The sequence below is a fragment of the Thamnophis sirtalis genome, unplaced genomic scaffold, assembly GCF_051295495.1.
Source record: "Thamnophis sirtalis isolate CommonGarterSnake01/CBP01778 unplaced genomic scaffold, rThaSir2_p1.2 scaffold_7, whole genome shotgun sequence".
NCBI classification, from domain to species: Eukaryota; Metazoa; Chordata; class Lepidosauria; order Squamata; family Natricidae; genus Thamnophis; species Thamnophis sirtalis.
In genome coordinates, this window is record NW_028261387.1 from 69,694,293 (window position 1) to 69,709,392 (window position 15,100).

General features: G+C 40.1%; 1 protein-coding gene across 3 annotated transcripts in view; it reads right to left on the minus strand.

The window, feature by feature from the left end:
* ARHGAP40 (Rho GTPase activating protein 40) overlaps positions 1–15,100 on the minus strand; it is a 65,569-nt gene that overhangs the window by 34,852 nt on the left and 15,617 nt on the right. Inside the window, exon 1 of one of the 3 annotated variants that reach the window (XM_087720366.1) lies at positions 5,559–5,683. The exons of 1 other annotated variant lie outside the window; for it this stretch is intronic. Coding sequence is in view for 1 of the 2 variants with exons in the window: in XM_087720364.1 (XP_087576490.1) it covers positions 5,192–5,310 (119 nt within the window). In the remaining variant the exon portion in view is untranslated. Of the gene's footprint in view, positions 1–5,191; positions 5,464–5,558; positions 5,684–15,100 lie in introns of those variants that run through there. One more of the 3 variants, XM_087720364.1, reaches the window with a different exon arrangement.

The window sequence follows — 15,100 nt, forward strand, 5'->3', positions numbered from 1 at the left end:
GTGATGATAAAATGCTCCTCACTCCACTCCCTGAGTCAGAAGAATACTATCAGAGGAAAATCTCTATTTTACAATATTTTGCTTTATCGCAGAATGGTGGCCTCTGCTTCCAGATTAGCAGGGTGTGTTTAGCTAAGAGATTAGTTAAACCCTGGCTCTGCTGCTTTCCCACTTGCCAGCCAGTGGAAAACCACCCACCCACCAATCATAAGCTGTGATGCAAGGACAATGTTTGGGAATGGTGCAGATTTGACAGGTGGCTCAAACCACATTCTCCTGTTTTACTACTCATGGGAAAGGAAAGGGTGCACCACCTCTGCATGCTTGCTGAGGAATTGTCCAGTGAATTTGAGGAGGTGTAAAATTTGGACAGGCAATCCAGTCCAATCCACTCCCAGGATAATAAACTACTGAGCAGTTTTCAGAAAGTAGCAACTTTTGAAAGATGGCTAGGCCTGAAGTTTTTGAAGAGTGAATATTTAACCTTCTTCAAAATGCTGCACTTCATTTTTGGGTGGGAGGGTAAGAAGAATGATGATGAAAGTGTGCTGAGGAAATGGGGCACACCTACAACAGCCTAAAATATTCCTATATTGCCTGATTCATCTCCCCACTCACCCACCAGGGTCCCCTGACTGAGTTATTGACATTGGAAACATTTCAAAATTGCTTGTAATTTATGTCGGCTTAAGAGAAAAACACTTCAGCTCCAGTTCAGTTAAGAACAGGGGACATCTTTGAAGGTGAAGGCTGTCAGGGTTCCAAGTAACACCCACAACAAAAGAAGAGTCTGAGGCTTGAGTTTCCTCAAACGTCATTTCATTAGAGATGTCATATTGTCACATCTGGGAAAACCAGAATTTGAAAGCTTCCAGGTTTTCCCTGCCCAAGTGAAAGTTCAAGTCCCTGCCCAGCACCCACACATCCATCACATGGTCCAATCAGGCACCGTCCCAACTGGAGATGCCTTCCAGTCACACCACTCCAGGTACAGGGCAAGGTGTCCTTGACTCTCTGAGAAAGGACTGTTATTTAGACTGTATATCTCCCATACTCCATATAATCCCCCCCCCTTTTTTTTTCCACATAGCAGAAAATGTGGCAGGTCTGAAGGCCCAATAGCCTTCCATCCTTCCAAGGTGGGTAAAATGAGGACCCAGATTGTTGGGGGCAATAAGCTGACTCTGTAAACTGTTTAGAGAGGACTGTAAAGCACTATGAAGCGGTATATAGGTCTAAATGCTATTGCTATCAACTAACGGTCAGTATCTGGTTATACTGAGATAAGGGTCAATGGCAATCAAAGGGGTTTGAACTTAGTTTGTGGCTACATAAAGGATTCTAGGCTGACCCCTCTTTTTACTCCTCCCCCTGGCACTACCAGTCCTTCTCTTATAATGACATTATGCTGCCTAACAAATAAAGTAAATTCTGATTATGGGACAATTTATATTAGTTGGCTTCCAGGCCTGATGAGGAACACCGAGGGGACACAGCAGAATAAAAGCATTGCCAGGGGATTTCATGCCATTGAGGTAGCCCTCGACTTACAACCATTCATTTTCGAATTTACAACAGCACTTAGAAAAGGACTTATGACCAGTTTTCACCTTTACAACCGTTACAGCATCCCCTTGGTCATGTAACCAAAATTCAGATGCTTGGCAACTGGCATGTATTTATGACAGCTGCACTATCCCAGGATCATGTGATCACCATCTTTAACCTTCCTAACCGGCTTCCAACAAGCAAAGTCAAAGGAGGAAGTCAGATGCACTTAATGATTTAGTGTTTCACTTAACAACTGTGGCAAGAGAAATCATAAAATGGAGCCAATTGACTCCATTCTGCATAGCAACAGAATATTTGGGCTCAATTGTGGTTGTAAGTCAAAGACTAACTCTAGTTAGATTCAAGTTTGGAAAGGACCTTAATTTATGCTGAGATGAGGAATAAAAACAAAGAGGGAGAATCCTAATTTATCGATTATTCTTCCATGGAATCTATTAGAAAGGCAACCATGCCAATGTGCATACAGGTAGTCCTCAACTTACAACCGTTCAATTAGTGACTGTTTGAAGTTACAACGGCACTGAAAAATGATTTGTGACCATTTTTCACACTTACCTCCATTGCAGCATCCCCGTGGTCCTGTGATCAAAATTCAGACTCTTGGCAACTGACTCATATTTATGATAGTTGCAGTGTCCTGGGATCATGTGATGCCCCTTTTAAACCTTCTGACAATCAAAGTCAATAGGGAAACCAGGTTCACTTTTAACAGCCATGTTACTAACTTAATCACTGCAATGATTCACTTAACAACCATGGCAAGAAAGGTCGTACAATGGGGCAAAACTCATTTTTGAGGTCGAGGATTAGCTGTATTCTGCAATTGCCATTGTTCTGACCAATTGTGCATAGTCCTCCACCTATGAATGATAACCTATTTCATGCAGATAGCCAAACAGAATACTCTAGGTTTAATTTCCACTAGATAGGGATGAACAAAGCAGAGCTCTTAATTCACTGAAGTTAATACAGTGGTGACCTGAATATAAATTATACAATAATGATCCAAATCAATTAGGCAATAAATGGGGAACTGAAACAATAATGCCACCAGGCAGCTCTCAACATTCCCAGCTGCGTTTTCCCCTGTGTGCACAAAGGTAATGCTTTGTGCAAGTCTCATTCAATTTCTGAACTTCTAATTGTTACACATCAGTCAACTATGAAGCATCAGCCTATCAAATTTATGAACAGGAACAAGGAAAGCACAAGATTGGCATTTCTAAACATTGTTCATCTGCATCTTGACAAAGTTTTAGAATTCTGTCCTAAAGAGCTACTTTATTGTTAAAATTCTATTCGGAAGATCAAATTTTAAGAGTCTTGGTCATGGGGCTGAAATATGTTGAAACATCAATTTTAAAGTGGAATCTTGATGGCTCTTTTAAACTCTCCTCTCTCAAAATCCCTCTGTAAGTGTTAATCCGCTTTACATGCAGGCTAGATCCGCACATTACATAGAGCAGTTTGGTTTGACCTTAGACCTGTGATGGTGAACCTATGGCATGCGTGCTGGAAGAGGTACACAGAGCCATCTCTCCAGGCACACCAGAGATCACCAGTTGCTTTTCTGGGTTCCGGCGTGCATGGTCTTTGTGCACACATGTGCACCAAAAACCAAAAGAGCAGATGACCAGCACGTGTGCGCACACCAGAAACGCAGCTTTCTGGCGCACGCATGCATGCTGGGGAACTGCTCTTCTGGTTTCTGGTGCTTCCTGGTGCGCACGTGCACTCCCATTTCAGCACTCGGTCCCAAAAAGGTTTGCCAACACTGGCTTAGACTGTTGTGTAAATCAAGTCAACTGCAGTTTATTCAGAAAAACATGATTTAACATCTTAAGAGTTCCTGCTTCAGCTATCTTCTCACACTAAGGTTGTCCAGTAGTTTTCCAAGAGATGTCTTCTGAGTCAATGTTCACTACACTCCAGCTGTGGAATGCTTGCTCCCTCCTGTAAAGCATACAACATTTGTCCTCTTTGCAGCACCAGGCAAATAGGCTTTTATTCTCTGATGTCTTTGGATATATTATACGTCATTCTAATTCAATAAGTAATAAAAGGTCTTGCAAACAGTAGAGAAATAAAATATGGACCAATTCCACCAGAACAAAAGCCAAGAAAAATGTACTAAAGCCAAGAAAAATGTACTGAACAATTATCGTAAGTTGCAAGCTTAAGAAATGGAAATTAAAAACATACCTAAAAAATATTTGTATTTTCTTCTCCCTCCCCAGAACCCCACTGAGAAATGAGTTTGGCACACAAAAGCAATCTGTAATTCAGTGATATGTCAACCATAGTTGAAATAAGATTTAGAGATAGATTAACTTCAGGGCCAAATACACAGAGAGAAGGGGCAATGTTTAAGTTTTGTCTTTAAACATTCTTAAAACTGCAAAAGACTGACAATGGCTGAAAATGCACGATTAGTTTCTGCACAAAGTTTGGTGATCTTGTGGAATGTCACCAAGTCAGTTTCTGAACTTAGAGAAATCACAGCACAGCTGGCACTTAGCCTGAAGAATAAGAAACCAAGTAAATGTTGCAAAAGAACCTGGATCAATGACCATCTCCACTGTTTTTGGAAAGAATGGCCTCAAAATTATAGAGCTCAAACTGATGACATCTCAATCACAACCCAATTTACCTGTTGTGGTTGCTATAACACTAATTGAACAAGTGATCACTTGAATGAGTAATTGAAGTGTCGGTATATTTTCCATTACATTTTGAGAGTGTCAAGTAGTCACAGGCTCTATTAATCATGCCTACAAATATATAACAGAGGTTTCATAACCTAGAGACAATTGCTAGACTTAAGTAAAAAGACTGCAAGGACAACTTAAAACAGGCTGATTTATCTGCATTTCTTTCACAATACCATTTTTTCATTTGCACAAAAAGAATGTAAGACCTTTACAAAAGTAAGAGACTTTGCAGTATTAATTATAGAACAAGTACGGTTATAAATAAGGTACAAACCTAGAAAAGAAACTGTATGGCAATTAATGTTCCCTACACAATGCACAACTCCATCTGGGGGAAACTAAAGAAAAAAAATCCATCTCTGTATGACATATAAGTAGTTGATCCAATACTATAATACTGTAAGGTCAGCACCAAAAAAACACTAACATCCTTATACTAAGACATTATACTAAAACACAAATAATTGGAACTATTCAATAGACATATTGCAGCTAACTAACTAACAAATTGATCACATGCCACTTGTACATGGAGTACAATACTGACACATATAATTTCTGTATTCGGTTCTGAGATTAAATGAAGATTTCTTGGAATTATAAACTTCTAAGTTTTGATAAGATATTTTGCATGTTAAAAATTACTTCTTCTATCTTCTACATTCACACATAGTTCCTTATCCCCTATTCCATAGCCATCTGAAGTCAATTAATGCTGGCTAATGAGCTTCCAACATTACTAGTAAATGTTAGCAAATGGCTAGTAAGCTTCCTGCCATTCTTAATTTGCTGTTTTGTCATTTTGCCTGAATTTCAGCTTTTTATACTACTGCTCTTCTACCTTATGCCACATCTACGTGGTGGTGTAAATTCAAGAGGAAGTAAACACAAGTTAAAGCAAACTATACCTGCAAACCTCTGGGTGTCCAGAAGATAAGACTGGCTGCAAAATGATTTGGGGTCTAGGAAATCGAGTTCTAACAAATCCATATCTGCCATGCTTTCCAAATTTATCCATTTTCTTCATTGATAGCCCAGAGAATTTGCTGCCGCCAAGAAAAGCGCCTATGAATTCATCTGTGTCCTCAAAGTATCCAGGAACAGAAGAACCTATGCTGAGAAGTTTGAATTGTTCAGCAAGAAACAGCCCTGAACACAACGCACCTCCCACTCATTCCTCAGGAATGCTGCTAATTGGGTAGTAGATCCTCCTCCTTTGCTCTTACCCTGATATACACCCAGTGAGAACAGAGAGATAAAATCTAGCCAACATACCCATGACTTCAAGTATGCATCCAGGCACTCATTCAAGAATTGTCAACTGTCTTGTGCTTGAAATGCAAAGGATGCCTGTCTTGTATGTGAAACTGAAGGTGGAAAGACGGGACTTGTTCTGGTGTCAGGCCAGGCAGTTTGGATCCAGAGTGTCTGCCTGCTCCATGCTTATCTCCCATCAGCTGATTAGACATAAAACCAGAAATACCTGCCCAACCCAGACTGTAGTTGGAATAATAAAATGCCCTGGCAAAAGTTGGCAAACAGTTAAGTTTTGGTCTTTATGTGGAAGGGAAGGCTAGACATAATTTTATTTTTTAACAAGCCAAGCTACATTTCTAGGGCTCACTGCCATGATCGATCTTCAAAAACCAAGTTGCGGAGATAAAATAAGGATATGGTTGGCATCTACAGCAAAGTTACAGCTGAATGGGCAGCAGCCTAACACTACAACAAATCACAACATTTCTGGTTTCTCTTAGAAATAGCATTCCTATGTAGAAAGAAACCTCCTCGAAACAAAAACTAGTACAAGTAGTCCTTAACATACGACCATAACTGAGCTCAAAATTTCTATTACTAAGTGAGAATTTGTTAAGTGAGTTTTGCCCCATTCTACAAAATTTCTTGCCACAGTTATTAGTCACTGCCAATGTTCCCTCTAATTTTTTTTCAGTGTGTGCGGAAAAGTATAGTATTTGAGCAGCACATTTTCATGCCCGAGCACCTGAATTTTTTTCACAGAGCAATTGATTTAGAGGATCCGAATTGGAATGGAGAAAAATGGTTTTGTGCTTGAGTGTGTGTGTGTGTGTGTGTGTGTGTGTGTGTGTGTGTGTGTGTGTTTGAGTGAGCGAGGGATCCAGTAAGGGAACTGCGCCTATTTAGGAAAGAAGGTAAATTATTGCAAACATGATCAATCGAAGATAAGTATGGGGACAGGTTGGGCAGTAGAGAGAAAGTGATAAAAGAGTGGGAGAGAGGAAGAAAAAAGAGGGAAGAGAGACAAAGAGACAGAGAAGGACAGAGAAAGTGACAGAAGAGTGGGAAAGAAGGAGAGAGAAAGAGAGACAAAGAGAAACAGGATGAGAGAGACAGAGAGAGAAGAGAGGAAGAGTAAGAAAGAACATCTCATTTCAACCCTGAGGTGTAAATATTCTCTTTGATTGGTAATTTTATTTGTCCATTTACTATCCAATACTCTCATTTCTCCTTAAATTCATCAAGAATTCCCTTCTTTTTATTGAATTTATCACAATACCATGAGAACAACTTTTTCAGCATAGCTTTACAGCTATTTAAAATATATAGTAATTTAGGTCAGGTTTTCAGAACATTAGTCTATTTATAAGTCACTAAGTACAAAGAAACAGATTCAGAAAGTTGGCTTCCCTTTTTGTAATTGCCTATTGCCTGCTTAATTTTCTACCTACCCTTTTGATAACTGATATTCACGTTGACCCCAAAAGGCTCCTTCAGCCAGGGGGCGAGAGGTGCTGGGGACGCCATATGAAAAAGAATTTGTATATGCAAGTAGGTTGACCACCAATCCATGACAAATAAGCTGAAATACAATATTTAAAACATTCTTACTAAACAGCAGTCTGCCTTCGCTGGACGGCTTGGATCTCTAGCTGACTCTCCATTAAAGCACCGAGATAGAAACAGCCCTCCTGTGCGACATTGACAGTAGGGAGATGGGGGAGGGGTGCCTCGCTCTCTCCTGGGGAGCCCTGTCTGGGGAAGAACCCCCCTCCTCCGGCCTTGGGACCGTCGGGTCAGGAGGTTCCTCCGACGGGTCTCCCCCCCTCCTCCGCCCCCGACCGACTTCCTTTTCTGGGCTTTTTGCAAATGAGCGCCGGACGCAGCCGAATCTCTCTCTGTGTGTATGTGTGTGTGTGAGCGCGGGTTGCCCAATCCAGTTCCTCCCTCCGTAGTTTTGAACCTGGGAGGAACTGGTTTGGGCAACCCGAGAGCTCCGCCTGACGCCCGAAGGGCTTTGCAGGAAGAAACGCGGCTTGAGGCGCAAGGACGGTCCTGGCTGTGGGGCGCAGGCCCCTAAAAGCCTCTCTTTGGTTCCCTCCTCCTCCCCCTCCTTCCACAGCCTGCGTGACGCTGCCACCCAGGGCTGAGAGCTGCTGCTGCTGCACAGCTGAGGGAGGGAGAGCGAAAGCAGAGGCGGGGCGCCAAGCTTTGGTTAAGGCAGGCAAGGGAAACCACGAGCCGAAAGGAAGTCTTGCTGGGAAGACGCGGCAGCAGGGCTTTAAAGGGCTCCCCCCTCCCCAGCCAGCCAGCCCACCCAGCCCATTCTTCCCACGCCACCACTGTACCCAACAGGCCAAGTTGCTGGGAGGAGAAAGTTTGGGCTGCAGGACATGAGATTCCTCTGGGGAGGTCCTTTGCGGGCGGCCAGTTCTAGCTGCCTGCAAAGGACTTCCCCACGTTTGCTATGAAAGAAATCTCTGCGCGGCAGTTAGAAACTGCTGCGCGGGGTTTTCTTGCCATGTGCGCGGCCGCGCAGCCGCACACCTTAGAGGGAACAGTGGCCACTGCAGTTGATAAGGTCTGCAGTTATGAAATGAATCTGGCTTCCCCATTGACTTTGCTTCTCAGAAAGTCACAAAAGGTGATCACATGACCTTGGGACAAAGCAATGGTCATAAATATGAACCAACTGCCAAGCATCTGAATTTTGATCACATGATCACAGGGATGCTGCCAAGGTCGTAACTGTGAAAAATGGTCATGTTACAGTTTTCAATGCTGTTGTAACTTTCAATGTTCATTAAATGAATTATTGTAAGTTGAGGACTGCCTATAAATCAGACCAAAAGGTCTGATTTAGGCCGTTTTAAAGAATACTTGCAAAGTTTCTCCATTCAGTCAGCTGGACTGCACTATCTTAGACCTACTGCAGAGAAATATCAATCCTGATTTTTGATGGTAGAAAGGGCAATGGTTCTAGTGATGCCAAAGTATTTCCAGAGAAAATATTGAAGTTTATCCTGAGAAACAATGCATAGAGAATTGAATATAACACAAGCTGCAATGTAAATCCTCAACGAATTCTTATAAGAACATTGGAGAAGCTGCCCAAACCAATATTCTGTTACCCAGATATGATGATTAGGTTATTTATGTATTAGAAGTGATATATTCTCAACACAACAGGCAGCTTCCAATTTAGAGCAATATGAGCTAAAGGAAGATCAAAGACACAAGATAGTGAAGTTTAAGTTATTTTTTAGTACTATTAAGAAGAGCATTTAATATGAAATATCTATTTTTCCTAACTTGGATATTCTTAAAATGGGTTTCCCCATCCACTGCTAAGAATGCTAGTTTGAAGTGTATACATCTAAAGATAAAGGTTCCCCTCGCACATATCTGCTAGTTGTTCCCAACAGTAGTGGGTGGTGCTCATCTCCATTTCAAAGCTGAACCAGCGCTGTCTGAAGATGTCTCCATGGTCATGGGCTAGCATGACTAAACACCAAAGGCGCATGGAACGCTGTTACCTTCCCACTATAGCTGGTCCCTATTTTTCTACTTCCATTTTTACATGCTTTTGAACTGCTGGTTGGCAGAAGCTGAGACAAGTAACAGGAGCTCACTCTGTTACACGGCACTAGGGATTCGAACCGCCGACCTTTCTGATCGACAAGCTCAGCATCTTAGCCACTGAGCCACTGCGTCCTATGTCTAAACATATCTAGAGCACATTAAAGAGGGCGAACGCTGAATTAAATAGGCTGTTATTTATAAGAATTAACTGAATAATAATCAGTTCACATAGTCATCATTTGATAATTATGGATTAGAGCACTGAGAGCCAGACTGAAAAGTATAATATATAATGTCAATTGAAATATAGTCTTATCAGTAGAGCCAGTTCTACAGAGAACATCTGGCATTTAATAGGTTCAGGATTATCAACCTCTACTAGTATGTTTTCTGGCAAGAAGATACAGACCTTCTCAAAGCTCAGTGATGAATCAAAAAGTAGGTAATCTTGCCCCTTTTCATTTCCACAAATATTTCAAATGCAGACCAGTCTCTCTTCCCCCCTCTCTGTGTGTGAGTGTGTGTGTACAAAAAACATATTTTAGCCCTTGTCTATCCACTGCGGGATGAAAGCCACATATTTCCAATCAATATGGTTGTTTTTTGCCAATTGTGCCCGCAATACCATCAGCAATGTCATCAATCCACCTTCTTTTAGGTCTCTTTTGTAGACACTTTTTATCAAGTGGGATCCATTCTATGACTGCCTTAATCCTTAGTCCACCTGAAATGGGCCAGTCAATTTCCATTTCCATTCTTTTACTCTCTTGATGATATTGTATACTTTCATTTGTTCTCTAATCCATATGCAGGTCTGTCTGTCTGTCTATGTCTATATCTGTATCTATATCAACATAAACATCAATTATCTATAGATATGCAGTAATTGATCTGTGGAATAGGTTGACATCATTGACATCAGTGAAAAGCAATGTACTATGGGGAACTCACAATTTTGATTTAGCCTATTAGCACATGTAACCTATGACTGCTGAAACTGGCAAGCATACATAGAAACCCATCAAGAGTTTAATTATCATTTGGTTAAAAACAGTTTTAATTACTTTAAACCAATCCAAATCCTGAGGCTGTCTGGAATTACACCAAATTCAGACTTTACCAGGAGATGCATGCAAATGGGTGGCAACATTGTTCTCATAAATTGGCATCTATCCATCTAATATTCTTGAGATATTGGAAATTACCTGAAAATCTCTTCCACAAGGACATGGCACCTTTGGCACATGGCCATAGTCTTCAATGCAGGATCTAACAGTAAATATGGAATACAAACCACCTTTAACACTAAGCTTCATAGGAAAATCACTGCAAATTAAAGAAAATGCTATACACATGGGAAATCCTACTAGAATTTAGGAAAGGGATTTTTCAAAACACTCTCTCTTGCTTTGAATGGCTCAATCTCTATCCTGCTCCTTACCCATCACTTCTGAGTGTCAAACTTGTTTTTCTTGATTCCTCCCCCCCACCCATTGCCCCAAATTAGCACACAACCAAGATGATCACCTTCCCTCAGCCAACCAGATCCTTTCAAGCAGGGGTGCACACTACTTTGGATCTGACATCATAAGGTGCCTGTTGACACCTCTTTATGCAATTCTTTCTTAGATGCAGATAGCAGCTGCCTAACCTTAGAAAATTCACATTTGAGTTAGAGCTGCTGAGAAGGCATTATGAAGCATCCTATTGGCATATCCTTAACTAAAATGTATACTTGAACCAGAATGCAAGTGAAATTCAGCAGATAACAGAATAACTGAGGTGGAAGGGACGTTGGAGGTCTTCTAGTCCAACTCTCTGCTCGAGCAGGAGATTCTATACCATTCCCGACAAGTGATTGTCCAGTGTCTTCTTAAAAACCTCCAGGGATCAATCAGCATAAAGTAAATCACATTTTAAAATACACTCTGAAGTATCTACAAGGTCCCTTCAAGAAAGTCATACATTATATGCCCTTCAATAGAAGAGTAAATTATGGGATAGCTAATACTACTATCAGATAGACTCAGAAATAGTTGAGTCACCGCAGAGAAGGCAGCACATTAATGGCTCCACTTCAACATAAAGCTATTTGTACAAACCATCTGGAACCCTAACCCTTCAGTATGAGTAAGAACAAGAAAGTATGATCAATTTTGTGATCCATGTCTGAAATCATACAGGAAAGAAAATAGAATCTTGACAGAATGTTAGTTTAACTATTATGATTCTTACAAACCAAAACAAATTCAGATTTTTTTTCTATTTAGAAATATCTGCTGTTACACTTTTTCAATTTGGTAAATGATTTTTAATCCAATATGGTAAACAACTATTTTTTGTAAAGTAAAATCCTAAATAGTTGGTCTTCTTTATAGCAGTATTGAAGATTGTTTATTTTATTCTAGCATTGTTTTTCTTCTTGTGTCAAATAGCATGAAAGCATTTAAGATTTTGCTTTACTTATCCAATAGCCTGACATAAAACCATCTTGTTATATCTATGTCTATAGGTTAAATGACTGTAAGTACAAGTCATGAGGGAATATACTACACTGTGTTCCATACCAACTCAATGATTCTGTAAAGAGAACAGAATCAATGTGGAGTTGAACAATGAATCAGCAATGTTGAAGTGAAAATTTTCCCAAGGAACCAACCAAATCAAAGCAACCTGTGATCCTCACACATCATTGTTCAGATACTGAAAAAGATAGCCAGCAGGTGACATAACCTCCAATCTAAGACTTGCATATTGGTTGCTTGTGGGCTGACAAAAAACATGGGTCAGCACATGGAATCTCTTCTAGTGAGCATCTTTCAGGTAAAGTGAGTCACACTCATCCCAGTATGACTTGTTCCAGTGATTACTATGTGTTTGCAATGAGGGAATAATATTCTTTTTAACTAATCTGATATTGGCATCCAAAGACTGTGTGAGTGTTGCAGGTATAATTGGTGGAGAATATGGGCACATGATCATTTTCCACTGCTTTCTAGGATATGTATTCCAACTTTTTAATAATAACAATTGTTTAGGGGTTTTTTGTACATTCTTTCTCTAGCAGCGTTTTTTTAAAAAACAAAACAAAGAAATGAACAGAATCCCAGACTATTATCAACAGAAAGAGACCAATGAAGAAAGTGAAATGATGGGGAAGACAATATTTTCCAGATGCAAGATAGAGAAGGGAGGCAGGTCATAGGGAATGATATATTCATGAAAGAGCATCAGACTGCTTACTTGGCTAGCTAGGGATGTAAATGATGTAAAAGTTTAAATAGAAACAATGTGCCCATTGGTTTGAGTCTGTGTGAATTTCTGCAGAGCCTGGAGATGCTTCACGTTCTTGTAATAGGTCCAAACTTCAGACTGTAAAGTTTCTTCCAAGAAACAGCACCAATGTTGAAAACAATATGTGACTAGCAAGACTGTAAAAATGTAGTGATTTCTTTCAAAAGGTAACTCCTCTTTAACATAAAAGGCACAAAGCAAATTTTCTTTTTTTCCATAGTCTTGGCCGTTCAGAGCAGGGCTCCCCAACCCTGGTTCGTGAACCGCCACCAGTCCACAGCATGCCAGAAACTGGCACAATGAAGCGAAGCCCCATCCACGGGATGAAGGCAGCACATGAAACCACGTCCCTCATCCATGGAAAAAACTCTCAACATGGAATCAATCTCTGGTGCCCAAAAGGTTGGAAGCTGCTGATCTAGAGGAGACAAAACAGAACCATCTATTTTAATAACAAAAGGTGAGATCTGGATGAAGGAGGAGGGCTAAGAGATAAAAAATATTTTAATGATAGAGAAGTCTGTTTTGTTTTAGACTCCCACTTGAATTGAGCTGCTTTCTTAGACTTGTTTGTTTGTGTACCTATGTGCCTTTGAGTTAGTCTTGACTGTGAGTGATATTTGAACTACTGTAGTTACTGTAGTTTTCTTGGCAAGGTTTTCAGAAAGGGTTTGCCTTTGTCTTCTTTCTGGGGCTGATAGTGTGTGTCTGGCCCAAGATCACCCAGCAGGCTTTGTGTCCAAGTCAAGACTAGAACTCACATTCTCCCAGTTGCCTGAAAAACAGGCACAAGGAATCAAAAATCTAACGAAATCCTCCAAAGCACTTCCCTGAGATTTGGGTACTGTCAGGATAGAAAAGTGCCATGCTGGCACAGTCCATACGGAAGCCCTCAGAAGAGATGTGATATTCTAAATAATTCAAGTTAGACAGATTAAAACTAGGCATGTTTGGTGAATCACTTCAAATATGATCTGAACTTTAAATAATAAATAAATCTGTAAGTCACTCAAACAAATCTAATAAAGATCAAGGGCAAATACACCAAAGGGCACAACATAAATCTTCCACATTTCAGGTCAAGGGGATTTAACTATTCATGCTCCTTCTTTATCCAGATCAGGTAACCCCAACCCCCACCAAGATCTGGTAAAAGCAGGCTACAGTAAGTGTTCTGAAGTCCAATAATCAGAAGGAATGAGTAGTGATCTCTAATAATTGCAAGGTTCAGTGGCCTAAAATCATGGGCTATTGTCGGAAAGTCAACTTTGTTTCTAACAAAGATTGTGTATGGAAATGAACATGAATAAACTCCCTTCGGAAAGTTGTCATCAAATATTATTTTGGGCCTGAAAGTTTTATGTCTTCCCTGGTGGAACTAAATTAAGGGCAAGCAACAATACTTTAGCCCATTATTAAGCCCAAGCAATGGGAAAAACAGCCATACATACATAAATACTCTTAAGAGCAAACTTCAACTGCAGTTCTCTGTGGATTACAATAATGAGATAGCATTGATTTCTCTGGGAATTGAATGCCACCCTACAGGTTTTTATTCTTTGGATAAGAGCCAGTTTCTCTGGTGTGGGAAGGATGCAAGCCTTTAATAGCATATGAGCTAATAGGAGATGAATATTAATTAGTTCTCTTTAAAAAAGAACTTTCATGCATACAATTTTCCAGTTTAAAAACACACTTTCAAAATAGTGATACAGAATTACATGAATAAAGTGTGAAATTTTCTCTTTCGCTTGTTTAAAAAAGAAGCTTTTTACCTATATCTTTCACTTATTTAGCACAAATAAAACACACAAAATGTATCTGTTGAACAAAATAACAACGATCCAGTTTGTGGGAAAGCAATTATATGATGAAAAGTGCTTTCTTAGAATAGCATAAAACACATTTGACATGTTAACCTACATTTTGGGGTACTAACCTCTCAAACAGCAGGACTTTTTAGTTATTTATACCTAGATAGAATATCGACACAATCAATACACTTGGAAATTTGTGAAGTAAATAACTGGAAACAGTCTATAATGCAGTCTCTGCCTGGACTCAGGAATGCCTCAGACCTCTTACTTGTAGGCATATTGTATTGCTGTTTATAAAACACTAATCTCAAACATTGATTTACTTTGGCTGATCATTTATTTATTGATTAAACAAAAGTATATAGCCACTTATCTTAACCAAGGTAACTCTGGATAGCAAACAAAATGTTAAAAACAAATTAAACAAAAAGCAAATAGAGGAATTTCTCTAATAAACACACCCACAGCGGCTAACATGCTGGCCCCATATTTTCAAGGCCTTCCAGAAAGCCAATAGGGTGGAGAAATCTGAAGGGGGGGGGGGGATGTTCTATGCCAGAATAGAGAAGGCATGAAGACATTGTTTCTCAGAGGGGGACCTATGACATGCTCATTCTGCCAGATCTGATGGGATAGGCAGAAATCACAAGAATCAGGTAGTCTCACAGGTAAAATAACACTTTAACAAGTAGGGCTTTCATGGTGACAACCAACCCCAGGAATTGTACCTGGAAGCTTATTCAAGGTCAGCGCAGCTCAAAAAACAATGCTGTTACATTGGCATACTATAGTGTGTCCAGAACTTCATACAATCATATACTGGACGAACTGAAGCTTCCAAACACTCTTCCAAGGCAGCCCCATGGA